The following is a 26,806-nucleotide window of genomic DNA, read 5'->3' on the forward strand; positions in this document are numbered from 1 at the left end:
CTTTGCTCCTTACAGCATTTTACAGTGAGGAACCAGCAGTTGTTTCGGTTTACAGTCTTAATGTTGGCTAGGCTAACTAATTCCTAGTTGTAGCTTCAGAGCTCAGTGTGTGAGTGACATCAATCTTCTCATCTAACTCTTGACAAGAGAGCCAGTTAGCATAATTTCCCAAAAATACTGATCAATTCCCAAGAGTTAGCCAGATGAATTAAGCTAGTTAAGCTAGCTGAACAAGATAGAGTGCTACTTTTCTTCACCTGATAAGCTTAAAGCAGCAACACAAACCACCATAAGAGTGTTAGAACTAGTATCTTACACGTCAGCGGGCATTGGGCTTTAGTCCAGTGTTATTATGTTTGAGAACCTGTGTCTGACTGAAGCCTGGCATGTGTGGGCAGTACTCTTAGAGATCATTGGCAGCTCAGATAGGTGTTGATAAGGAATGTCAGTATTTGTAAAAGCTGGCATAAACAGACCTAAAATATAAAGCAAACTGAAATTAATGAGCTGTGTAGGCTGCATATGCACAGCCTGTCAGAAAAGCTGCTAACATGTTATAGCTACAAAGCAAGCATAATGCCTTTTTAGATGAGTAAAGTTTCAATTCAACTCTGAGAGCCAGCAACCTCCAGACAAAACAAGTCTCAATCAGGAGAAACAATGGAAACACTGTTGACTTAATAATAAACAAATATTTCTCCCACAACCCAATTTACAGCGTGTTTCTATTCTGTAGAGGCTTATTCAAGCAATTCCATTTCCTGCAAAGAAAGTACTGTGATTATCATGCAGGAAATACGTTATAGATTATTCTATTTCAGTCTTGTGCAGACAGCAGATGATATTTTCTATAATTCAGCAAGACTATCCTCCTTAGCTGTTTGAAATTACATTCAATGATTTTGAGGTAATACAGAGATATTGTAAAAAAAAGTCTCCTTTTTAATTCTACTTTTAGATTTCTCATATTCTACGCTCTGCAAATCCTGACACACATCTTCCCAGGGGGACAATAAAGTAACGGAATCAAGTTTTAGTAGTATGGTTTACCGCTGTCAAACTACACGCCTGTTTTAACTCAAAGTGAATTCTTCCAGGCCTCCAGAGCATCTCCGCCTCTGAGAAACATTTTACATAACTAATACCCCAATCTGCCAGACAGTTTGTATTCCAGCACGTGGATAAACATTTTGGTTTTTGGCTGTTTTTGCTGCTGATTCAGAGCAGCAGGTTGGCAGCCTGCCTCCGGGAGTGCCCACTTCTAAAAAACTCAACCCAGATGGTGTATCACCACCCACTCAGGAGCCCTTCAACAAGTCTACTGGATCTGTCTGACTCCAAACACCCACAGCCTGATCATGCCTCCATTGCCATTGGTAAGCCTGTTCACCTGTGGCTGACTGTAGTGCTCCAGGGACATGGTGATCACATTGATGCAGATGATAAAGGTGATGACCAGGTCCAGGTAGTGGCTGGTACACAGAGTGTGGATTGCCAGGCGGGCTGGACCGTAGGATGCATAGTATGGCAGCTTTTGGGCCTCTGGAGGGAGAAAGAGCAAAGATGGAGAAGAGATATGAGAAGGAGGAATAACACAGATTTTGATTGGTTAGAGAGCAGCAAATAACGTTAATGAAGGTTAATGGAAACCAAATGTTATTAAGATTTCAAGAGGAATGGACTGGGAGGAAATGAAAGCACAGAATCAAGAAAAAGGGCAAAGAAAAACCAAAAATGTAGGAATAAAGCAAAAAAAAAAAAATGAATCCAGGAGGGTTGAGATTAAGAACACAATAAAAGAGGTGTTCAAAGGAAAATGGGCAAATAAAGAGAAATAGATATGTGTTAAAAAGTAGTAAGAACATTGAGAAAGAAACAATGCAAGATGAAAACTGAAAAAAAAAAAAATTCTTCAAAAGGCATGAAAAACGAGGGGCAAAGCAAAAGAAGAGTCCGTTTTTGTAACAAGGGCTGTCACGTTAATTGCAGTGCAATTAAGTTGGCATGTTATTCTGTCCCTCTAGGTGCACGGCAGCGTCTTGCTATTGTCCCAGAGATGGAAAAGAAAGACCCTGCTGTGCCCTTGATTGTCTTAATTGTCTTTTGATGTCTTCTTTAAATAATTCCTGGACAGCTCAGTTGAAAACTGAAATGTAATATCAATCTTGTGACATCAAACATTTCACTTTTTTACTGTCATCTTCAGCTGTTTTTATTTATTTATTTTTTATCACTAATGAGTTTGTTTTTCTGTGGTTAAGTTAATGTCATTACTTTTGATCTACCAGAAGTTCATTATTTAATCTAAAAATAAAAGCAGGTTTGTAATCAAACAGGAGTAAAGTACCTACAACTAAAGAGAGTTCAAATATACAAAATCAAAGCCTAACAAAATTCTGTTTTTAAATGCACAAGAATAGAATTTTAAAACATGCAATCGTAAATGTGATAAATCATGATTTACTATTGAAATTTAAGGATTTGTTGAGATTAAAAAATTGAATCGTTTGACAGCCCTAGACTAGATTTATGCCATTAAGATTTGAGAAAGGCAGAGGCTTACAAAGTTTAATTTACCCGCTTATTTTACATATCAACTAAAATGCTGGATTAGAACAGGTTAAAGTAACATATTAATGAGAGAAGAAATAGGGACTTTGTATATACGTTTGTATTCTACATATTTAATCAATTACTGTATTCTTCTCTTTCCATCCATCCTCCATCCCATCTTCACTTTTCTCCCTTCTTTACTAAACATCAATTTCTCTTTTTCATTTCAACCCAGTTTCCTTCCTAATCCCTCTACCTTTGCTTTTGTTTCATCTTTCCTTTCATGGCCTTTAAAGCCTCTATTCCTACCACGCTTCCCTTTCTGCTTGTTCCCCTTGGTCTTACTTCTCCTCTTCTTCTCCATGCGTCGCTGGCGTTTCTCCTCTCGACGCCTGGCCTCCTCCACCTCCTGATGCTGGCGACACTTGTGGAAGTTCTCCACCACAACGCCCACAAACATGTTGAGCACAAAGAAGCTGACGATGAGGAGGAAGGATATGAAGTAAAGCAGCATCCAGGGGTTGTTGTTGGTTGTTGGCTGAGGAAGGGGAGGGGAGAGTAGGGAGAAAATAAATGGGAAGAAGAAAAAAGATTTAGAGTTAAAAATGTCTAAAATGGAAAATAAATAAATACATTGGGCTTTCAAACCAAACAAGGTTATAAAAAAACACACAGTTAGCTAAATGGAGTATACCTTGTTGAATGTTGAATTTAACACAGAGAGAGACTGCTTTGTAAATGTATATGTTTTCCACCATAATCTAATTAATGTTAAACACTACCAAAAACAATTCTAAAATAAAAAACAAGACAAAATAAAAAAAACATGTGGGTGAGAACTGGCGTAATTATGTTGATTGCCAATTAAGTGTTGACCTAGCAAGGCAAATGTTTTTTTTTCATTGCAGAATGAAAAAAAACATATATAATTTATTTTTAATTCTACAGTAGAACGGATTAGGTACATTTGAAATGGTCCACAGTTTTTTGACTTCAAGTTAGCAAGTGCTCCTGCACCGAAGAAGGATAAGACAACCTTTTATCCTATTTGTAGTCATCTTTCCAGGAATGTATTTTTAATTGGAAAATATCAAACCAGATAACTTGTATGACTAAGGCTGACTGAGAAATTCAGATGATTATATCTCAAAGGTAACTTTAAAGTATCAGTTTATTCATCAAAAAATGTGGATAAGTTATCTTTGTCATAAATTTAATTTAAAAAATGGCAAGGGAAATATTAATTATGTTAAATTGAGCTCATAGTCTTTGAATTAACAAAGCCCATCCACAGTCAGTGCAGTCCAGAACTCCCCTTGTTAAAAAGGACGACAGGGGAACAGAAGACGAGACAGGGAAGGGAGACAATATGAGAAAAGATGGAGATGACTGGATATGGATGCAATTATTTCAGAGAGTCATTACAAAACCAAAATGAAGTTGAAGTGCTGAAAATCTGAAGATGTGAGTCAGATCTTTTAGTCGGAGGAGGGTTGAGTGTTGAAAGCACGGGTCGGAGTGCGAATGGGATTAGTCATTCAGAGCCATGTTGGACTGCAGCGAAGTCTCTCCCCGAGGCAGGAAACTGAATCATCCAGAAAGATGCCCTCTCTCTCTGATGTATATTTAGATAAATGTAAAAAGAATTGAATTTGACCTCAAGCGTGTGAATGTGTGCAGGATTTGTCAGGTAAAAGGGAACTGTACTGACATCAGGAACTTCTCTGTATCATTGCATTGTTCTCTTTAGCCTTAATCATGAATACAAAGACTGTGTCTAAACTTTCTTGCAGCTAGTGAGTTTTCCAATTCTGTGCAGTCAAGCTCCGCCCTTTAAAGCCTCTTATTATCAGTCTACTCAATGAGCGTAGAAAAGGAGTTTGCATTTGATGTTTTGATTGAACCTGAAATCATAAAGCAGGGTTGTTGCAGTATCCAAAAGTGTTTGACTGATGCATTGTCATGAAATAGAGCCAGTTTAGCATAATTAGGGATATGGCTGAGTTGACTAATAGGTGTGCACATTGTAGAGCTTCAAAACTCTGCTTCAGAAACCGCTGGGTGATGTCACTGATGCTCTGTCCATGTTTAATACAATAAACTATGTTTGTGTGTTTATTTACGTACATAAGGTAAGTGACATCATTACCTTCAAGAAGTCGACATTGAGTCTTGGTTTCACTTTTCTCCTTTATGACATTATTGTGTGTGCCATCGACAACCTTCCCAACCTGACCTTATTTCTCTTTATTCTATGTCACCTGACTTCCGCCATTTCTCCTGTCGTATTTACAATGCACATTAGCATATGTATAAATGTCAATGTGAGTGATAATCAGCTGTATCACGGACAACCATATAGTTTAACTTTTGGTTTCAGCAGTCAAATAAGTTAGGATAATGCTATCTCCAATGTGCAGTTCTGAAGACCCATATTCAAAGTCACAGTGAAAGATTTAAAACATAGTTTGCAATCTAAATATTTCAGCGTTTTTTTTTTTGGACAGTCTCTCCCTGAAGGAGTATTATATTCTTTCTTAGTTGTACACATGAAAATGTGTGGAAAGAGTTTTCTCAGTGATGGAAAAACAGAGTTGGACGGAGAAGCCCCAAACCTTTGCTCCTTTATCACCTCTGCACAGCTCGACAACTATGGTGTCAAGGGATCATTATATTAGATTACGAGTTTTGTTGAGAGAGTTGTTGGACAAAGCTTCTTTATCATTGGTAGGTGTGATTCTAGTTAGCAACGGTCTCCCAGCTGAAATCTCAAACCACAAGATTATCCTGTTTTAATGTAACTTTTAGATGAAGGTAAAGAGTAGATATTCATTAACCAGTTGTGGAACTGCTTAAGATGGTTTGAGGATCTGATCAGGATGTCTCCCTGTGGAGGAGTTTATAGGAACATCCAGCTGGGTGGAGATCCCAAGTGAACAGAAGGACAAATTTCTTCTCCCATCTGGCCCAAGAACGCGTGGGATTCCCCAGAAAGAGCTGGAGGATGCTGCTGGAGATCCAGGCATGAAGCCCACATGACTCATTTTGCAACTTCAAACCAGAACCAAACAAGCGGTGAAAACAAAAAAGGATGCCTACAGAGTAAGTCAGCAGTTTGAGACTTTCTGTGTGTCAGCATGTGACTAAGAGGGACACACAGGTTTGTAGCAGTGTTTGATGCACACTGCAGTTTGTGTCTGGTGTTACCTGCTGGTCTATCCCCACTGCATCCAAGCCATGGTACATAATGTTGACCCAGCCATCTTTTGAGGCCAGCACAAACAGAGACATGAGAGCCTGGGAAACAAACACATAAACATAAAGTATGATTTTAGTAACATAAATGTATATGGTACCAGTTTCTTTAGGGTTCAGCAAAGCAAACACATTGTATTTGTTTCAAACAAGCTGCTGGACTTCAGACCCTTCCTCTTTTGGACTTTTGCCACAGGTAAAACATTTATTTATTGAAGTTGTCCTGGTGGTTTGGTTTTGTATTACTTTTAAATCTCTTCAGTGTGTCATTTACAGGTTTTTACCACACACACACACACACACACACACACACACACACACACACACACACACACACACACACACACACACACACACACACACACACACACACACTTTATATTGCCTTCATGTGTCTTCAATTTTGTATATTCTTTTGAATTGACTATTTAATACATACATAAAGAAAACATCATTATTGAAAGACAAAATGAAAATATGAACTGTGTGTTTTGGCTTTTTATTTGTGTCATGAGTGAGATTTAAATAAACTCTAAGCCTGCAATGTGAGGAAATAGATTTATCTGTCCAGAATGTATGTCTCCTATTTTAAGCCATGATAATAAATTCACCAACAATCTCCTCGTAGTGTTGTTTCCTTGACCTCTTAGCGCCCTCCAACATTGTTTTTGTTTTGTTTTTATGTCCTAAAAAACAATCCTAGCTTATTTTTGTAAATAAAAACCAATGCACTGGCACAGGACTTTGGCCAGAGACACCAGATTTAATTCAATCAACAAGAATAGAAACTGTAAAGGTCCAAATTTTCAGCTTCATTTTCACTTTTTAGAATCTTTTTTTTTCCAGATGTTGAAGCGTTCCTTGCACAATTGCCCATGTGTAGTTCACTAGAATTTTCTGTCCTATAGCATTAGCTTATTATATTTGTGTCTTCATGAGAATGTGTGCAACGTTTTCTGTGTTTACATCCAGAGTGAATATGTTTCAAAGAAATCCAGACAGGTTGTGTTTTCCTCTCTTGTACCTGTCCAAGGTTGTCAAAGTTGTATTTGTGGTGAACCCATCGATAGTTGGCAGCCAGACAGTCGGATTTGTTAGTGATGTTCTTCACATCGAATCCCACACAGTAGAAGAACTTCCCTTTGAAGAGCTGGGAAGGAAAAACACACACAGGGAGGGAAATGAGAGACAGAGGCACACACAAATACATTTTGATGAAGTCATGACAACTCTTGTTTATTAGGATCTTCTTTCATGCAGATTTTGAAGGAATTTCATAATTGGCTTCTGCAACAAGTGTTTGGATGAAGTCTCACTCAAACAGCACCTCATTTCAACAGTGTGTTTGTTTTGTTCAGAGAGAAGAGGTTTTTAATTTCCGATCAATGTGAACACATCAAAGAGGGGATGGTTAAAAATAATGCAGTGTTTGTATTGAAAACTGGATGCAAACAAGACTGCGGGGATTAAATTAAAATAGCAGCAATCTAGTTAGCTGTATGTTTGCTAGTCATTTAAACTTGCCTGCACTACTATATAATGTATAAGTTTCTAATGATGTATCCTGCTTTGTTGATAACAGTGACACTTTCAGGGTACATAGAGAGACGTTAATTTAATGAGACACTTTTGACAGTAAAATGGAGAGGCATACTGAAGGAAAATTGAAACTGACATGTTAATGTAATACATTTTATCAAAATGTACAGGATATAAATATTGTTGAATATATACTATATATAAGTAAATGTTGTTGAAAACCATTGTTGTAAGAAATGGATAAACTCCTGGGATTGAGAAGCACCATCATTTGGGTGGGGCGGCTTTGGCTCAGTTGGTATAGTTGGTCGTCTGTCAACCAGAAGGTCGGGGGTTCGATCTCCAGCTCCTGCAGCCACGTGTTAGATGCAAGACACTTAACCCCAAGTTGCTTCTGCTGCTCTGTCAGTGGGGTATCAACGTGTATGAATGTGATTAAGTTACTTCTGATGGTCACTTTACAGAGCAGCCTCTGCCATCAGGGTGTGGTTGTGTAGGTGTACAGTGTAAAAACGCTTTGAGTAATCAGAAGACACAGAACCTATAAATCCCCCCTATACCTCCCTAAAGGGTTTTGATATCTCCTGATTAAGTAGAGATATTCATCAATTTTTGACAGACATTACCTGAACACCTAGAATGCCAAAGATGATGAAGAAGGCACAGCAGATGAGGACGATGTTGCCAATGGGCTTGAGCGACGTGATGAGGGTCTCTACTACCAGCTTGAGCCCTGGAGCCCTGCTGATCACCCTGCAGGACAGAGAGAACCATGCAGAGAGAGAGAGAGAGAGAGAGAGAGAGAGAGAGAGAGAGAGAGAGAGAGAGAGAGAGAGAGAGTAATGAACAGAGAGAATGACAGACAAAGACAGAGAAAGGGGCATAGTGAGACAACGATATGATTGTTTCTAAGTCTCATTTTAAGTCTTAGACTTGTTCTTACAGTATATGCAGAAATTTGAGTCATCATCAAAAGCAACAATAAAAGTGTAGTTGTGTAGCCTGATTTGATGCAGCAACATTTTCCACTTCTGGTGGTGTTTAATGTACTCATTTCAGTATTTGAGAAAGACTGTGTAGGATCCCATGGTGCATTAATAGTTTCTCTTGCTTTATCAGGTCATGCCGGGCACTAAAAGGTTAAAAACACTGGCTTAAAGCAGGAGGTCACAAGACAGAGCCAAGGTGTCATGTACAATTAATGGAACAGGAAAGTAGTTTTGTTTGACAAATAGGGTTAAGTTATGTATTAGCTTCTTCAGTTATGTGAATTTATTGTAAATTTGGCCCCTTCGATGTTGTTAACAGTTATCCAAATGGAACAGCCCAAGAGTGAATATTCAGTCATTTCTTTAACTGCTCAAAACATATACATAATGTATGTGACAAGGGAAGGAAGTTAGCGTTCGTTTGGGGTCATAAGGGATAGGGGACACTCTCTTCAACCAGCTAATATTACTTTTATATCTATAGAACTTTAGAATCCCATTTCAATTGAAACATTGATTTTAATCAAAGCAACTCCTACACAATTAACACACGTCTCTTGTATCACTGCATTCATATTCCTGCTTTCTCGTAATTTACACTCTGGTTGATTGATATGGTGAAGTTGAACATTAAGAGAAATGTGCTTTTTAACTTTAAATTCAATAATTACATAAAAACATTTAAGCCACTTTCCTGTCTGTTTGGAAATATTGAGCTGTGTACAGTTGATTGAAGAAAAAGACAGGCTACCGCTAACGAGAACTAAAGCAAATCTTCAAAAACCAACACCTCTAAAATGTAATAACTTTCATATTATAACTTTTATTTAATTCAGTATTAATGACATGATGCAAAAATTAGCTTCCCATTAGAAACTAAGAGAATAGGTCCAATTAAACACAGTCCATGGCTGTTAGAGAAACATGACATGTTTGATCTCCTTACCTGAGGGGACGTAGCGTCCTGAGTAACCTGAGAACACGGAGAACCCCCAGGATCTTAGCCCCGCCCGCCATCGACACCACAATGTCAATCAAGGACACGAATACGAGGAATCCATCAAGGATGTTCCAGCTGCTCCTAAGATAGGCTTTCTCCCCAAGGTACAGACCCATGGACACAACCTGAAGAGATGAAGGGAGAGAGATGCAGAATCCAACACAGGTAATGCACAAGTGGCTAGGCAAACACACACACACACACACACACACACACACACACACACACACACACACACACACACACACACACACACACTCTCTTTGATATTCTGATTACTTATTACAGTAAGCATCTCAAACTAGTTTTTCATTTCATATTAGCTGCTGAGAGGAGAGGAGAGGAGAGGAGAGGAGAGGAGAGGAGTCATTTGAACATTTTAAAGATGAAAGTTAAAAATACAGATGGAGGAGAGGTGTGTGATTGGCTGAGAGCGTGCTATATTCAAAATAGTTAAATTGTCAGGGAGATTAAAGGAGGAAAGGAGGGGAAGACAAGAAACAGCCCCTAAACCCCGATGAGAAATTGAGTGTTCAAAGGAAAAACAGACAGGGGAAATGTAGAGGAGGGAAAAGGAAAGACTAGTATAAGGCAAGGGAATCTGCTCCATTCTTAGGGAGCACTAGAAATCTCTTCAGTGAGTTAAACTTCATGCTCTTTCAATATAATGAATCCCCAGTGAAACAAAAGTCTGATGGATTTGTTTGTGCCGTTAACCACCTTTTCTGGCATCAAATGTTGCTGACTATGACGAAAACTAAGTGAAAAGTCTGTGATTAAAACCTCAGGTTTGGACTGCTGACATCACAATTCAGAAGTACCTCCAAATCCTCTTAAATCAGAAACTTTCACTTTACACTCTAAACTCAGAAGCTGTTCAAGCATGGCTGAGAAAATATAATGGTGTATGTTGTTGTGACCAAAGCTGTAAACATAACAACCAGCTAAAGTTAAATGTGAGGTCGTACTCACTAGTCGAACCTTGATGGGAATTGAATCAGAAAGGGACAAGGAGAAGTAGATTCTTCAGAGAAAATGGCTGAATGAGGTGGAAGAAGTCAACAATGTTGTGGAAACAGTGAGACAGCTATCAGAGAGAGGAATGAGAGGTGGAAGGAAGGGGCGGAGAAGAGAGCCAAGAAGAGCTCTCAAATAACAAATAGAAAGTTTTGCGAAATCAAACCGTTTCAAGGTTGGAGGAAAAGTTACACAGCAGATATTTCGACGACATCTGCTAGGAGCTTTCATGGTAATAACAAACTGGTGTGGCTGTCATGTCATGTTGAAAGAGAATTGTCAGAGACGCAGAGAGTTTGTGTGTCAAGTTTGGCAGAAAATGGCACTAGAGACATTGTCGAAAACTATGGAAAAATCTGGCAATGGTTAAATCGGCGGTGATGGTGATGATGCATGTATTTGGGAACATGCCCAAAGCATAATGATAGTACAACGCCACAGAATGAGCCACTAAAATGTGTCTATGGTGCATTAGCGATTAGAAACCTGTAGACATGGATGTAGGCTCTGACAACCTTCCAGCATGCTGCTCTATGATCTTAACTATTGTATTTGCAGAAATCACAATCGACCCAGATTTATCACTGCAAACATAAATCTGTTTGAATTCATCCATAATGAGTTCAGAATAGTCCACTTCTCTTACATTGCCACGTCATCTACCATCCCGAGAAGAATCAATAATAAAGCTTATTCCAGAGGAGTTGTAGCTGTCGTCTTAATAATGTGTTCACTGCAGCTTTAGTGTGAAGATATGGTGAAGATGAAGTACATACACACAATCCTGTAGATTGTGTGTATGTACTTCATCTGAATTATTCTACAGAAGGGGTTTCCAAAGACTCTATAGACAATCTGATACTAGTGGGCCACTATTGGAATCTGTTGTAACTGCTGTAAATCCAACCAGTGGAGTGGAGATGGTGTCCTTTGAGGCAAACTTTCATTGCCACTTTTAAAGTCTTCAAGGGTCTTCAGACCAAAAGAGAAAGGAATTTTTAGCGCAGTGATTACATACAAAGCTAATGCAAAAATTTCTTGCAGGGCCATGTTTATTGTTTCCTGAGATTGCATTAAAAGACAAGGTAGCTACAGGATTGTCTAAAATCAAGCATCTTTACAATTTCCTGTTGTATTGTGGACAGACCTGACAAAGCATGATATTTGTGTACGTTCTTCAAGTTTAAGCTATTTCTGCACGCAATTAAATCACAGCAAGATCTGTTTATTTGGGGTCTGTACTGCCTTAGTAAGCCACATCGAGCCAAAGTGTGATTGGAACTCAATGCAAACAGATGAACATGCGCTCCACAGCTCCACAGACTCTTTTTCGTTATTCCAAATTGGGAATATCAGGAATTTGGATTGGTAATTAGAACTTGTAAAAAAAAGGACAGCAAATGAATGCAAAGTTAGTTTCTAGTATCTGTGATGAATCAATCATTGTATGCAATGCAACAAAAGGAGCTCATTCAGATTTAAATTTGAACCAAAATAGGGCACCAGAACAAGTCTCTATTTTACCATATGTGCAGACAGTAAGTGAAGACAGCCTTTACAGCTAACTCTTGTCAAGGCATTCTTAGAAAATATATCCTTAGATTCACTTGATGTTCCCCTTTTACATTTTAACCTCCTACTTTGTCCTCTTCACTTTCACAAAATACTTCTAAAACATTGCTGAAAACCCTGAACAGTATATCCTGTTGTGAACAAACCTGCATTGCTGTCTCAGCTGTTACTCAAAATGAGAAACTTTCAGCAGATAACAGTAACTATGCCAACTGTCAGGCTATCCTAACTATATAGATATAACGTAGAAGCTGGGTGTATAGCAGTGACAGGAAAAGAAAATGGGGTGAAATTACATTAAAGAAAACCAAGGCAGCCAGATAAGAGTACGATAAGGAAAGAGAAAGACACTGATGTATCCAAAATCTTCCAAAGTTGTCATTCTGTAGAAATCTACAGAGCTCTGTTCAGAAAGAGATCATCTTTCCGTGCTGTCTGACAGTTGTCAATGAGAGAGAACTCTGACTGTGAGAATATGTTTTATCCGTCTCTAAGAGATCTTCATGGCAACAAGTCACTGTCAGAGTCTATACGACAGGTCTTTTGTCACCTTTTGACAGCCTGTACATTTGATTATAAAACAACTGCTGTATTAATTCATAGCTTTCAGTGACGTCATCAGCGCGGAGGGCTGGAGGGCAAAAAACGCCCAGGAAAGTAACGGCCACCGTTGAAAACCCTGTAGAACTGCATCACAGGCTTTTAATTTAACATCTCCTATAAACGACACATCGATCACCTGACAACCATAGCAAAACTAAGATATTAAGATAAACTTTAAGTTTGGGGCAGTTTCGATACATTAACAGCACACGGAACACTATTTGTAGCGCTAGAAACGGCAAAGTCCGTGCCAGTGTTTCAGTTAAAAGAGTTACCATGTTAACTGGTGACTGTCAGCCGAGTGAGTCTGGTTGTTGTATGTTAAGTGTCCTAACGAAAGCCTATTTGTTTAGCTTTCATTTAAACATATCTCTTAAGTAATTTTGACATTATGATAATACAAAAATGGAACAAAGAGGCATTTGTTAGGACACTTTCAGTCGCGTTTGTCTGAAAGTCATCAGTTAACATGGTCACTCTTTTCACCGTAACACCAGAACGTCACTTCAGTGATATTGCTGATATTTAGAGGAAAATTCCTCTCCTTACACCGCTGTAGGATGAAAGTCTACAAACATACAGGCAGCTTTATGTATTATTGATCGGTCTGGGTCGATAATGCTGCTGTTTGAGAAGTGAAGGGCAAGACATTCCTCATCATTCAAGCATCGGTGAGTGCTAATTAGCTAACATTAGCTAGTTAGTGTTAGCTAGCGATACTATCAGGATAGTATCAGCTGTTAATCTTAGTTTTCTGGGGCAGTAATTTGAGTTAACGGCAGGAATATTTAGCTTTAGTCAACACAGTAATTGATGTCAGGATGAGGAGATGTCCGATGTTTCCCGTCACAGGGGCCGCGGAGGGTCTAACTGCAGTAATCCACAAACTTCCTCCTTTCTGTTTTTTTTCTCGAATTAAATTTTGTAGAAGCAAAACTCGGGCTAGTCTCCTCGTCGGTTAGTGTATCACATAAAACAACAACTGTATTTCATTTGAAAATTTTAAAAATAAAACAGATAAAAACACGCAGGGGGCAACTGAGACCAGTAACTTCTCAGTAGCGTACAGTGGTAGAGAGCCTTTCTTGCCCTCTAGGTGGGCGGTTCCATAAGCGTGTGATGTCACATGAAAGCTATACTGAATACAGCTGGCTGTACTGAAGCCCCACTGGTACTATTGGAATGCCGTTGGGCCTCCGTTAGACAGATCAAATATTACCATGATACCACATAATGCATGGGAAATCAATAGCAGGTTGATGCCAGCGCTGTCATCAAAGCCTGCTCCTCGTCTCTCACACTAAGCCATCCTGTGGATGAGAGTGCAAGTGTGTCACATTCAATTCCAGTTGAAATTACATTCAAACCCCATTTGTAATATCACTTTGCAGGAAAGGTGGCAATTATTGTACTTGTCGGTTCAGGGTTAGTTTTACGATCACACGTTTGATATTGGGTATTTGAAAGATTACATTGCCAATAATTCATTTCCAATCAGTGTCATTTGTACCCTTTACAGCAACACTTTGGGCTATGAGTTATATTTTCTGTTGAGGACTATTTGATTTTTACTGTCATGTTGGATGAGTATGATGCAGTACTATGTCAGCAGCAACTTCAGTTTTCATCTGACTCATGTATATTCAAGTTTGGGGAACAACACACCACATTGGTTAAGGTTAGGAAGTTTTTGAGTCAGTTAAATGATTTATAACAAACACAAACTGCTCATTTGTTTTTTCCATAATTATCTTTTTATATACTTTCCATAACATTACAAATAATGATTAGTGTTAAAATATGCTCATGTTCAAGTTTTTTTTGTTAATATGAAAAATACATTGTTATTGTCTACTTAAAAAAGTGTCTTTTTGCTGATAGTTTCATTCAAAGTCTGTTCTCAATACGTCAGTTCAAAATGTAATGGATTATTTATCAGCACTCAAGTATAGGTTGGCTATTATCATGCATCATCTACTATCAGTTCAGCCGGAGTCAACATACTTATAATTGATGGTATGAACTTTTACAAGATACAATGCACAGGTTTAAAGAGATAACATCCCACCTTTGGGGTCTCATAAAAATGTACAAGTTAGTGTCTGATCCAATGTCTGTTTGCTTTAAAGACTGAAAAAAATAAGGAAAAAGGCAAATTGATGGCCAGCCTAGGTCAGGCATACACTGTGTCTTCAGGCCGCGTCACACAGCATCTGAAAGCACCACGACAGATATCTTGGCAGAAAATAACTGTGGACTTGTTACAATTTAACTTGCTAGCTAGCTTGTGTCAAAGGCAACTTTATCCAAGCCAGATTTAACATGTACAGTGTGAGCACTCGGGTTATGTTTAACAATCAGACTGTTAGCATATAATATCGTGAGCATTGTCTAGTGTTAAAGAACAGAAGAAACTGTATTACAACAGTGGATGTGCACGTTTATGCCTCAGGCTGTGTTGTTTAAATAGTGAAGCTTATTCTAAAATAGCATTTTTTTTTTTTGGGGGGCGTTTTTTTTGTGCCTTTTATTGTAGTGATAGGACAGTGGCTAGAGTCAGAAATCAGGGAGAGAGAGAGCGGGGAATGACATGCGGGAAAAGGAGCCACAGGTCGGATTCGAAACCTGGGCCACCTGCTTGGAGGATTACTAACCACCAGCGCCCATGCAATAGCATTTTTAAAGGCCAAAAGAGGGCGATTCCCTTAGTTTAAAAATAAGTACAACTGCTGGAAATGAGAGGCGAAATGACCCTACTTCTCAGATAATTGAATTCCTCAGTAAACATTTTCCAATCGAGTTATAGGTCTATGTGATTAGTTCTAAAATCTTCAATACAGCATGATGTTCATAATGTAAATCAAGGTCCCATTTATAGTAAATATAGGGTATGTTTTTGGAAAGCAACCTGTGATTGACAGATCTCTACCAAGGCTGCTTGTCAAACGCATACCAATCCCATTGTACCAAATATGGTCGGTTATGGTTGAAAAAAACCCTCTAAGTCATGGCATCAAAAGGGGGCTCAGAAAAATCTAAGCTGAGAAAAGATTGGGAGACGGATGATAGCCATATCTACAGTCTCCTGTTTATTTCTAATGGAAGATATTTGCTCAAGGTCAGACTCTCTTTGTGCAGGTTACACTGATCACTAAATAAATGTGTGTGTGTATGTGTGTGTGTAGACAGGAAATAAGGTGGAGGCCTCTGTGATTGAATGTGTCTCTGGGAGGAAACTCTGTTTAATTAGAGTCTCCTCTGAGAGGGATCAGACTGACCAGCAGATTAAGTGAGGGAGGGATGAGGGGATGAAGAGAGCAAACACAGAAGGAGGGTGAGACACAGGGATAATGATGTTGTTTATTTGGGCCTTGAAAATAATGTGAGAAAACAAAAAAGCACTACAGGAGATCAACACCTTATTGCCACCAGTTAATTTAATTTTTAGAAGAAAATGTCTGACATAATCCAGCCCGGAAATGCATTTAATAAAGTGTAATTTCTCTTCTCATAGAAGTATGAATCCATTAGTAAATAGATGATTTAATGATTCGCCATTTACACTGCAAACACTTTGAGTTACAAGTGTTTCATGAAATAAGGGAGAAAGCACATTTGAGACCCACCCTTTTGAGGTAAATGTCACAAGCTAGTTTAAAAAAAGTAACATAAACGTGATAAAAGCACATAGATTTACAGGTGATAGTGATTGCTCATGTAGGGAGATCACAAGGAATGATCCTGGAGATGCCTCCCCTCATTGGTTTGAATTCAGGGATGTAAAAAATGATTTGAATGTAAAACTATGGTTGTTGGTGTAGGTGTTCCGGTAAGTTTGAGAAAGTTTAAGCAGCACTAATCATGACTAAAGTGTATTTCAAGTGTCTCCTTAAATTGAGTTGTCTTTGGAGTTTAAATGTTCCGAAACATTTGTGGTCTCTAGTCAGTATATCCTGAGATTTTTAGGTAGAGGTCAAAACTTCTTTATAATTAATGATAATGAAGTTAAAAGACTGTAATATTAGTCTTAAATTCATTTTCAATATAATGATGATGACAATGTTGATATTCTAAGAGGCCTCATCTGGGCCTGTGATTTTATTTTGCCCAGCAGCTGTGTTCTCATTATAAGCACTTGCACGTTTAAAGTACACTTAGAAAATGTGTTTGATTTGCTTTTTTATTTTATTTTAGGTCAGATGAACATAAGGGCAGTCTGTGTAATACATTTATAGATAACAAAAAACAACACTGTCACAAGTTTATTGAGACGAGTGAGTGTGCGAGTGCATGGAACAACTCGACTGAGAACAATCTCTTGTACAAATACAAGTGGAAGATGAGTCCCCTGGATTTGTGACGGTTCAGTGACAGGACAAACACTTGAAGATTGATTAATTGCAGCAGTCACATCTCTCATTAAACAGGGAATGGATGTTGGGAGTCACAGTTAAAAGACTGAATCACTATTCCAGATAAGAAAGTGAACGGAGGGAAAGCACGGGGACCACATCTGAAGGAGGACTCCGATAACAACGGAGCTCAACTGATGAAATTACAAATAGGGGGACAAAAGAGCAGAGAAAACGATAAGAGGCGAATGAATATGAATTTAATCAAATGAGCGGGATGGAGACGATAACGCAAATGAAAATGCGAGTGATCGAAAGACTGATGGAAAGAATGGAAGTAAATAAAGATGCAAAGAGGGAGATGAAGCTCCAGAAGAGAAGAAAATAACAAACACAGCTTAGTTCAAGCAGGGGCCAGATGTATAATATATATATATATATAAGTATGTGCACATTTGAACTCTGATCTACATATCATTGTGTTACATATGTCTTCATTATCCCGGTCATAAATAAATCACCATAGGATTTCTACCAATGTGGAAAACGCCTGGAGACACACATCTCTTAATAATGGATGATGCCCTGTCCTCTGGATAGCAGATTAGTGGATTAAGAAGAGTAGTTAGTGTGTGTGTGGGAGTGTGTGCATGTGTGTGTGTTTCAATGGGGAGTTCAGGAGTAGCTCTAAAGGCCAGCTGAAGAGAGATAACCTCGTAATTAACTGCATTATCTAGCTGCCCATCGCTAATGGAACAACTGCAACTGATTTATCCACAAGTTGCAGAATTGTCAGAAAGGAAGGAGGGATTGGAAAGGAGTAGGAGGACGTAATAGTGAGGTAAAACGTCAAAGAATGTTCCTATGAAAGGAATATTTCAAGATAAAAATGAAGAAAAGGAATTAGGAATCAAGAAGTGAAACAAAAATGAAATGGATAAACGGGAAAAGGATTGGAGCAAGTAGACAGGAGCATAAACAAAAGGCAGAAACAGAAAGAAACCTGACTGAGCTATAACAATACACTTACAGGATCGGGATTAAATGTATGAGTCTTATGATGACAAACCAGATGATTTAACTCAAATCAGCCTCTCCAACTGGAGAAAAATGTACACAATACAAGGCAATACTCAGTTTTTAGCTCGCATGCTCCATAATAGTTTGTTTTCAACTGATTACTTTCCTATTTTACATACCATGTCACCTTCACTTTTAAAATGATGATCTATTTTAGGAATATTTGCTAACTGGATATAAGATTTTAGTAAACAGAGTTGTGTTAATAATGAGTTGAAAACAAGCTCACAGCTCACAACGCTCCACAAAAAAAAAGATGGAGAAACATTGATTTTAAATAATAAACTTCCTTACTCAATGTTTCATTAGTTAGTTTCATCCTGTGTGGATTATTTGGCTCACAGTAGAAACTTTCCACTGATGGAATAGTAACCTAAATAACATAGTCAACGGTATTAGCCATAGCTCAGCTTGTAGCCTCTACTGACATCCTGTGTCTACTTCAAAGGTTTCGACACACTTATTTTCAACATGAACTGACTTAACTCACTATTCAATGGGTCGTAATCTGAGGGTTGGGGGTTGTTTATTGGGATGATGAGACGTCACCAGACAATTTGGCTACAACTACATGAATGATGAACAATGCAATTCTGAACCTAAAAAAAGAGCTGTCATCAGCAGAAATATGGGATCACTGTGCCTCAACACTTTAACACCAATCTGCTTCTATCAGGTTTTTTTAAAAGCTGTTCTTTTTTGTATTCAAAAATATTTAATGAAATGAATTAAAGATGTATGACAGAAAAGTTTAGCATGTTTAAAAGTAACTACTGCTATTTTTATTACTGTTCTCCTTGTACTTTGTTTCAAGGTAACTCATGCTCAGGAAGAGGGATGAAGATGTGATGGAAAAAAGTACAAAAACAAAGCAAGAGTGACCAGCAGAAGAAAAAGAGGGTAGTTAAGATCTGAAAGACTGAAACAAAGAAATTAAAACATTTTTTTTTTTTACCTTGACTGTCATCTCGGCCACGAAGATTGCAGTAAAGATGTAGTTGGAAATCGTGAGAAACACCCTTTCCTGCAACATAATGAGAGAGAACAAAAAAGTGAGAAAAACAAAAGGGCAGAGGTTTAAAAGAGGAAGGGAAGAACGATTAAAATAGACAAGAGAAGAGGCAGAAACGCAGCTAGGGGAAAATAAGAAGCACGGCTGCACTTGGCACTTTAAAGCAGGATAAGAAAATCAACATCAGTTCTGCTCTTTTGCTTTACACTCCAGCATCACTTTTCAGCCTTTTTTAATTAAATGTAAAACGTTGTTGCCAAATTGAATGCCATTTGAAATACTTGCTGTGCTTTAATGTGAACGCATCAAAACACTTGATTTGAAAAGTGCTTACAACTCAATATTTTTTTTGCTACTCGATTGCCGAGAAGTTGTTTGATGCCAGAACCCAGTGAGCACTTTGAGCGAAGAAAGAAAATTAGCATTTTGAAGTACATTCATTCATTGGAAGTAATTGCCGGCTGATAAATCATTTTGAGAAGTAATTAATTTTCCGAGGACAAGCAACAGCCTGTTCATGAGAAATTAAATATGGTGAGACAACCAGAATTATACTGAGCCTGTTCTCCTATGAAAGTTGTACTTGGAAGGTGTAGTTCCAGACTGAAATAATCTGGTCTATAGATCGATTTTTTCAGACAAAAAAAAAATACATTAGCAGTCTCACCTCAGACAACACTACTTGTATCATCACTCGTATCTTCTGCTAATAAACAAAATTATAACAAATATATGTATTTTCTCAATTGTTTGACAGGTTGTTTTACACAAGTTATTTAAAAAAAAAAATCCTAAAGTGGGGTATACATAATATTTCAATGTTAAGCCAGCACAGCACTGTGTCTAACACATGTTGCTAGTTTGTCATTCTATAAGTGGCATGTGATGAGGGAAATTAAACAGTAGCTCTTACCAGACTGCCCTGCAGTATTCTGGGCCTCTCCAGAGCCACCGTGATGCAGTTGAGAAAGATAAAGGCCAGGACCACGTAGTCAAAGAGCTTATGGGCAATGATGGACTGGCAGAGCTGTCTGAACCTGGAAAAAAACAGAAACAATACAGCCAGGGTTATAAGGGAACACAGAAGTAAACGGTGTGACTTGTTTAGGAAATCTTCCAGAATTTTCTGTAAATTGTTAAAAAATAAAATCTTTAGTAAGGTATCATTTAGCTCTGGACGAGTCCGCCTGAGGATCTGAACCCTTCTGGACGTACAGGAAAAGTTAAGATCAACCTTTTGGACCTCACTTTAGAACTACAACAGTCTCTTCTCAATTCTTGACTTTATTTCACTCAGCGTCTTTACTGTATTTATATTTCATACATACTGTATATCCCATAGTCTTAACATTGCATTGACATGTGACATTCCATATTTCCCTTGTTCTATTGCTTGGCATGGCAAAAAAGCACAAATAAAGCACAAACAACTCTGTCCCGCTTGCAGGAAGTTTAAGAGGATTTGAAGTGTTTATGATGAATATTGGGGAAGTTGGTAAACCGCTTTGGAACCACATGTTGGTAACACATTTAAAAAAAAAAAAAAAAAACAATTAGAAGCAAGGGGAACACTTTTCTTTTGGCAGAATGTGATGCTTTCATAACACTGCTAGAAGAGAATTCAAACATTAGTCACAGGTGTAACACATTAATGATGAAGGCTGATACAGAGGAGAAATATTGAGAACATTTGAGAAATAAATGATTTATGTTGCACCACTGACCAGCTGCAGATATGCTGCTTTGCACCCATTGACCAGACTCACTTGTGTGGCGACTACCACTGAATAGACATCCTCACACACCTGCAGTGTTGTTGTTAAACCTTCACTGTCAGAGCCAGTAAAGGCTGTAAGCAGCTCCTGAGTGAATCCCACACATCTTGTCTCCTCCGCCAGCTATACAGGGAGCAGAAGACACCTTCTGCTTCACTTGCTCTCTAGCTGAGGAAATCAATCCCCTAATCTAGCTGCTTTTCCACCAGACCTGGCAACCCTGTCCCTTTATCTATCGATTGAAATCTGGCAACCCTGTCCCCTGATATCGATCATGACTGGCGGCAGCGCTTGCGTCGGCACTTATCCCGCCTGAGATACACCTCGGGTTCTTGGCTTGTTGTCTCTCCCTTCAACTGTGCTTAGGTACAGTACACTTGCGACAGCGAACACCCACATAAACACACACACATATGCTCACTCACACACTAACAGCACACCAAGGTATAAACACGGCATCGTGGTGCATATGCTCACACTCTCCCACAAGCACATATGCAAAGTCATCCGCAAACACATGCAGGAACATGCGACGCAACGCTCTCAGAGATATGGTCTGACTTTAGTTCACACACACCGCCAACACACACAGCCTTTGCTTGACAGATGGCACCTGCCAGGATGCCAAAACACAGCCCTGGGGCCCGGCTTCCCTTAAGTGGCTATCAGCACGCGGGGAATCGGGGGAGTGAGCGAGTGGGTGACTGAGTGATTTTTCTCTTGTGTTGCTTTCAGGGGCGCTCCTGACAGCAATGCATCGAAGGCTGAAAGAAAACGTAATAACACAGACAAACACACACCAACATACATACAACTAAGAGCTCAGAGTCAATAACGCTGTCTAGAGAAGGAAAATAGGGTTTGAAGGAAACACACAGTGATATCACTTTAACAAGCCCTTTGTGAAACCAGAAGACAGCAGCTTCCTCAGTGAGAACAGACTAATGGTTTGACTCAGCAGCTTCCTGTTTGTCCACACTATCGGGACAGAGCTTGAAACATAAGCTAACATTTGTTGTCAGTGCTACTGGTCATGTTTGTCGACTCACATTTCCACACTTGTTTTTTGTTCCCTTCGAAGGTTAACAAAGGGGCTTGGCAAAAAAAACCCTCTGCTACCGACAAATCACATAATAACAGAGCTACAGAGATTATGCTCTCTTTGTTTTCTCGCTGAAAGGTAAACTTTGTTAAACGTTCCTGGTTCATGTCCACTGACCTTTGCATAATTGACACAAGCTTTATGGTTTAACAGGTTTTTGTGTTATTGAATTGACTCTCTACAAGGTTGGAGATTGCCTCATGCTTACACTAAAGAAAACTGACTTAGTGGATCATTTAACACACGACTAAGATTACAGACAAAAAGTTTTTTGTAGGGTTTAAGATTTTAGAGACAATGCTTAGAGATTATCATAAAATCTTGTATATACAGTAAGTGGCATCAGTATAGTACCAGCACCAGTCTGTCTTTGGGTGTCTCACAGAGATAAAAAAAAAACTGTCTTACTGCATTATAGTTTACATTGCATTCACAAAATTCACAATGTTTTCAAATTTTACAATGTGTAGATGTGTACAGTAGCTCTTTCTAGTACCATTCGTTTCCCCCATGTGGAGTTTGCAATCCTGCTAGCTACCTGTCCAGTAGTTGGGCTCTTCTTAAGGCAATGTTGACAGGGGTGAAGTAAGGACCCACAGCCAAACTACCCACCTCCGCTGGTCACCAGTCTTTAATTGAGCAGTCCTTTTTATTTGATACTTTCTTTTTATTGATATTTTCAGAGTAAAACAAGACAAAAGAAAAGAAGGGAATAAAAAGAAGAAAAAAAAGGTAACATGGGCCATTCATTAGTTAAAATACACAAATCAGGGTATTTCAAAACTGAGGAGTCCTTTCAACAAAACTAGCGCTCCATTAGTTGTACTTACTCAACAGTTTGCCACTGTTTTATTTCAGTGCATGATTGTGCCTTAGTGGAGGCGAAAAGGTGTTAAAAAAAGTAGCGCTGCCAGTCTGGGCAGTGTTCTTAAGTTTCCCAGCAGGCTTTGCACAGCAGAACTGGCGCTTGCAATACGCAATAAATGGGTGCAATTTATTTAATTACATCATGTGCAGCGGGTGTTGGTGGCAGCTGCACTTGCGGTCATAACAGCACATGTCTCCGCATTTTGTACTGGTTTATTGGTCATCCCAGTATATAAGACACAGCCCACTTTTTTTTTTGATGAAAATAATAAAGCACTTAAAATGGTCTTATATCCTGAATTTTATGGTAAATTTGAAAAACTATAGAAGTCTTAAAAGTGAATACATGTATCATCTCTATTTCTACCCTAGGTGGGAGAAAACCTCCCACAGATGTTTATGTTGCGGGTAAAGTTGAAGTTTTCCACTCACTTGTTCTGAGGAGAGAACAGGTAGATAGACCACCCCTCTCTGGTCTCACACCAGTCAGGCTTGTACACCTCCATCATCTTCTGGATACGGAAACACAAACTCTGGGGGAGACAGGGAAAGGAGAGCAGATAGAGCAGGAGTTAGAAATTAGAAATCTTTTCCAGCAAATACATATTATCATTTTTCTTTTTAGCTTGTTAGCACATAGCATTCAAATGTTGCCCCACTATGATCATAAATGTATGTCTTCTTTAGTATCAACCAGTATATCCAAATAAAGAATTATTAAATGTCTAATGCAAGCAGCGTCCCTGAACTAAGCCCTAAAGCTCCTCTCACATAAAGGACACCAATAAAAAGATACCAACAGCTAGATTATGACGCCAACAGAACTAAATGGTACTGTATCATTAGGAGGTGATGCTTCTCCATTATTGCTGTTTTTATGGCATTTAAAATAAATGGAGAAGTTCAAGAGACTCACATAATCTGTCTCCTCATCAAGATCTGTTCTGTCCTTGCGTGGGTTCACTTGAGGGTATACTTCAGCTATCAAGTGAGTGTTTGGAAAAGGTGTCTTGCCGTTACAGTCACGGTGGTCCGTTCCAAATCCACTACCAGCACCAGACCCCCCAGTGATGGATCCCCCTGCCCCTGACCCACTCCTCCTCCCAGGTTCTAGGTGGACAGGGGGCAGACCAGAGGGCTGTCCTCCTGCCCGGAGCAGCTCCGGGAGCTCCAGGGAAAGAGCCCGTCGATCCCTCCTTCCATATAAGTGCCTGGAAAGGAAGAGCGGCGGTGGGGGAGGATGATGAGGAGGGAGAGGATGATGGGAGTGAGGTGGGTGGGAGAGAAGGGACTCCTGCTCGGCAGCATAGGCGTAGGAGTGGGGGGAGCGAGTGCTTTGAATACGAAGGCTGCCTCCCACCAGAGGAGCACCACCGAACCCATAGCTCCTCCGACCCAAGCTGTTAGAGCTTGACCTACAGGGGAAAAAGTCCAATTAGCAGACATCAAATATTGATGAACAGGTAATAAATTATCATATGTAAGAATTTAATCAATAAGCTAATAAGAAAATAAAACAACAGTTAATGTTTAATGCTGCCATGTTTGTCTATAAGTACAGTAAGTGGAATGAGGATATGAATCATTTATTAATGTGAAAAGTCTTCTACCTGCGGCTCCATGCAGACTGTGGATGTACAGGGCGCCCCCAGTTGTGGTAGTTGGAACTGCGACCATGGCGCTTAAATAGAAATAAAGCAAATGTTATCTGTTTGTATATAGTAAAACTAAAACAAAGCACCATAGACCTGAGCAAAGTAGGGGAAAGAGGATGTTGACATACTTTTTTTTTCCATTTTCTTCTTTTTTTTCCTGTAGTTTTGATGATATAAGTGTTTTTTCATATCGTCATAATATCTGATCATTTTGTCCTATAATACTGGCAAAATTGATACTGAAACATAAAGGGCCAAAAAGCCCTTCATTTAAGTTACATTTTTTTTACTGAACATTTCATACAGTGTACAAGAATGCATTATTCATCAGTGCTATTAAAACTAATGTTTTAATTAAAACAATTATATTTAATACAGGTCAACTTTTACACAGCAAATCATCATGAAACTTCCAAGATAGTGGGTTTAAAACAGTGTGTCAAAGTGCAAAGAAAGATGTTGTTTTTAAACTTAAACTTATCAAACACAAACCTGCACATGGACTTGATATTTAGCCTACAGCTGGAATATTTCCATCACAGTGATGTCATTAGATGAGCCATTCTTTGATATGATCCTTTTGTCTTATTTTGTAGTAATGGCCATAAGTCTCACGAATATGACCACATTGCCACAAAGAAGTCCAACAGGGAAAGTTTCATAAAGTATCAGATACCCCAGTTGTATAGAAAAATTTAGATTTACCAAATTTTGAAATATCTGCTTTAACAAGGAAACGAAGCTGCCATAGCTGTGCAATAGCACTTATAGTGTTTTTAAGATTACTTAAAAAAGCTTCATCACCATGGTCCCAGAATCTCAGGCACACATCTGGTGAGTACAAAGTGATCACAGCCAACAGAAGTGACTGCAAAACTAGTTGTCTGCATTTTAAAATATTTTGCGGTTGCATTTAAGGACTCATTACTATACTATTCTTTTTCATGAATTAAGGATGGGTGCACTTCAATGCTTGTATTGGTCCCAATATAACAGTATTGTGCAGAACAAGTACTTGTCTTAAAACTTATCGAGAGTGAACCTGTGATCCAGAATGTCCTCAGATCCAGAATGATCTTGGGGCCACCATCTCCTTAAACATGCACGTGCACTACAGGACTGCTGTATTCATATGTAGCTATAGGGGTTGATATATTAGTAGATAAATAACTGCACTGCAGTACACTGCAGTGCACTCAGCAGGCTGTCATCAAGTTTAATAAGCAAACGCCTGAGTGCTAGTAACACTCAGAGGAACATAACCAGATCTGTTTGTTTCCACACGTCTAATCCTCTCAGCATGTCAGACATAATTATATGTTTTACCCCTGGAAACGTACATGTCAGCAGGCTCAAATATACCAGAGAAACCATGCATCCGTCTCTATAGAAACTGAGATGAAGCGTGGACGTTTGCTGTTAAATAATACTTCGGTCCTCACAGAAACTGCACTGCAGATCACTCAAGAGGAGGAGTGTGTGTGTTTAAGTTTGTGTGCTTCACACAGCAAATATTTCTGTCAGGAGAATTTGTTCCCCACTGTACATACGAAACCACAGACAGCAGCTGGTACTAATGCACTTCATGTCATGTTGTCAGGCTCCAAACACACTAACAACAGAAACTTTCTTCTTATATTAAGTTCTGTAAATCTTTGCAGGAATGTAATGTGCTGCTGAGAAGGCAGCTTTAAGCACCAGTCAGTTAATGCAGTTTATTGTGTTTCATAACGTTATTGATTTCAGCCTGGGGGCAATTTTGCTGAACTGAACTGAGGCTTACTACTTTACTGAAACCAAATCCCACCAATGTCAAATTGTCTATAAAAAAATATGGGAAGTGAAGTGATTGAAAGAAACTTGATGCACTGACTGGAGATGGAACTTGGATGCAGCGTTGTGGTTGAAACCTACATTCTTTCTAATGGCCAGCAGTTGCATAAATTGTACAAAAGGTAAACATGTCTTTTCTCAGTTGTTTACAACCTAAGTAAATATCCTCCAGATGTGTTTTCGCTCTCTATTGCAAGTTTCCAGTTTTATTCAAACTAGCATGATGGTCACTTAAAATTAAGCAGGGGATGCTTTAGGCCATGTCTACTTGGATTGTCATTGCTGTTGTGACATGTAGTCCAGGGTAGAGGTGTAGCAAAGTGTATCTATCCAGTCTTCTACACATGGTCACGTACGGCTTTTAAAAAAGATAGAAAAGGCCAAATTCATGCAGCGGTTTTTGGATGAAACAAATTACAGTGAAGGGGAGTTTTTCAGGTCGTATGATACACTGTGGGATCCATCCCCACCAGTTTAAATTGGCATGACGTGTCTGCTATGAGGACACCATGGCTAAGTTTTGTGTTCTTTGAGAGGACTTCAAGTTTTTTTCTAGGGAGCGGTCAATTACAAATGGGAATCTTACAACTGAGATTTCATGA

At 38.9% G+C, this 26,806-nt stretch overlaps 1 protein-coding gene across 1 annotated transcript in view; it reads right to left on the minus strand.

Moving 5' to 3' along the window:
* LOC132954342 (voltage-dependent T-type calcium channel subunit alpha-1I-like) overlaps positions 1 to 24,393 on the minus strand; it is a 63,786-nt gene extending 39,393 nt beyond the window's left edge. Inside the window, exons 1-11 of the mRNA XM_061026883.1 lie at positions 24,356 to 24,393; positions 23,633 to 24,131; positions 23,149 to 23,249; positions 19,886 to 20,009; positions 18,916 to 18,984; positions 9,283 to 9,461; positions 7,974 to 8,100; positions 6,833 to 6,958; positions 5,761 to 5,850; positions 2,899 to 3,091; positions 1,391 to 1,542 (exon numbers count right to left, since the gene is read on the minus strand). Coding sequence (XP_060882866.1) covers positions 1,391 to 1,542; positions 2,899 to 3,091; positions 5,761 to 5,850; positions 6,833 to 6,958; positions 7,974 to 8,100; positions 9,283 to 9,461; positions 18,916 to 18,984; positions 19,886 to 20,009; positions 23,149 to 23,249; positions 23,633 to 24,131; positions 24,356 to 24,393 — 1,698 coding nt within the window. The remainder of the gene's footprint in view (positions 1 to 1,390; positions 1,543 to 2,898; positions 3,092 to 5,760; positions 5,851 to 6,832; positions 6,959 to 7,973; positions 8,101 to 9,282; positions 9,462 to 18,915; positions 18,985 to 19,885; positions 20,010 to 23,148; positions 23,250 to 23,632; positions 24,132 to 24,355) is intronic.
* Positions 24,394 to 26,806: the final 2,413 nt, after the last annotated feature.

This window comes from Labrus mixtus, chromosome 2 (assembly GCF_963584025.1).
Source record: "Labrus mixtus chromosome 2, fLabMix1.1, whole genome shotgun sequence".
Taxonomy (NCBI): domain Eukaryota; kingdom Metazoa; phylum Chordata; class Actinopteri; order Labriformes; family Labridae; genus Labrus; species Labrus mixtus.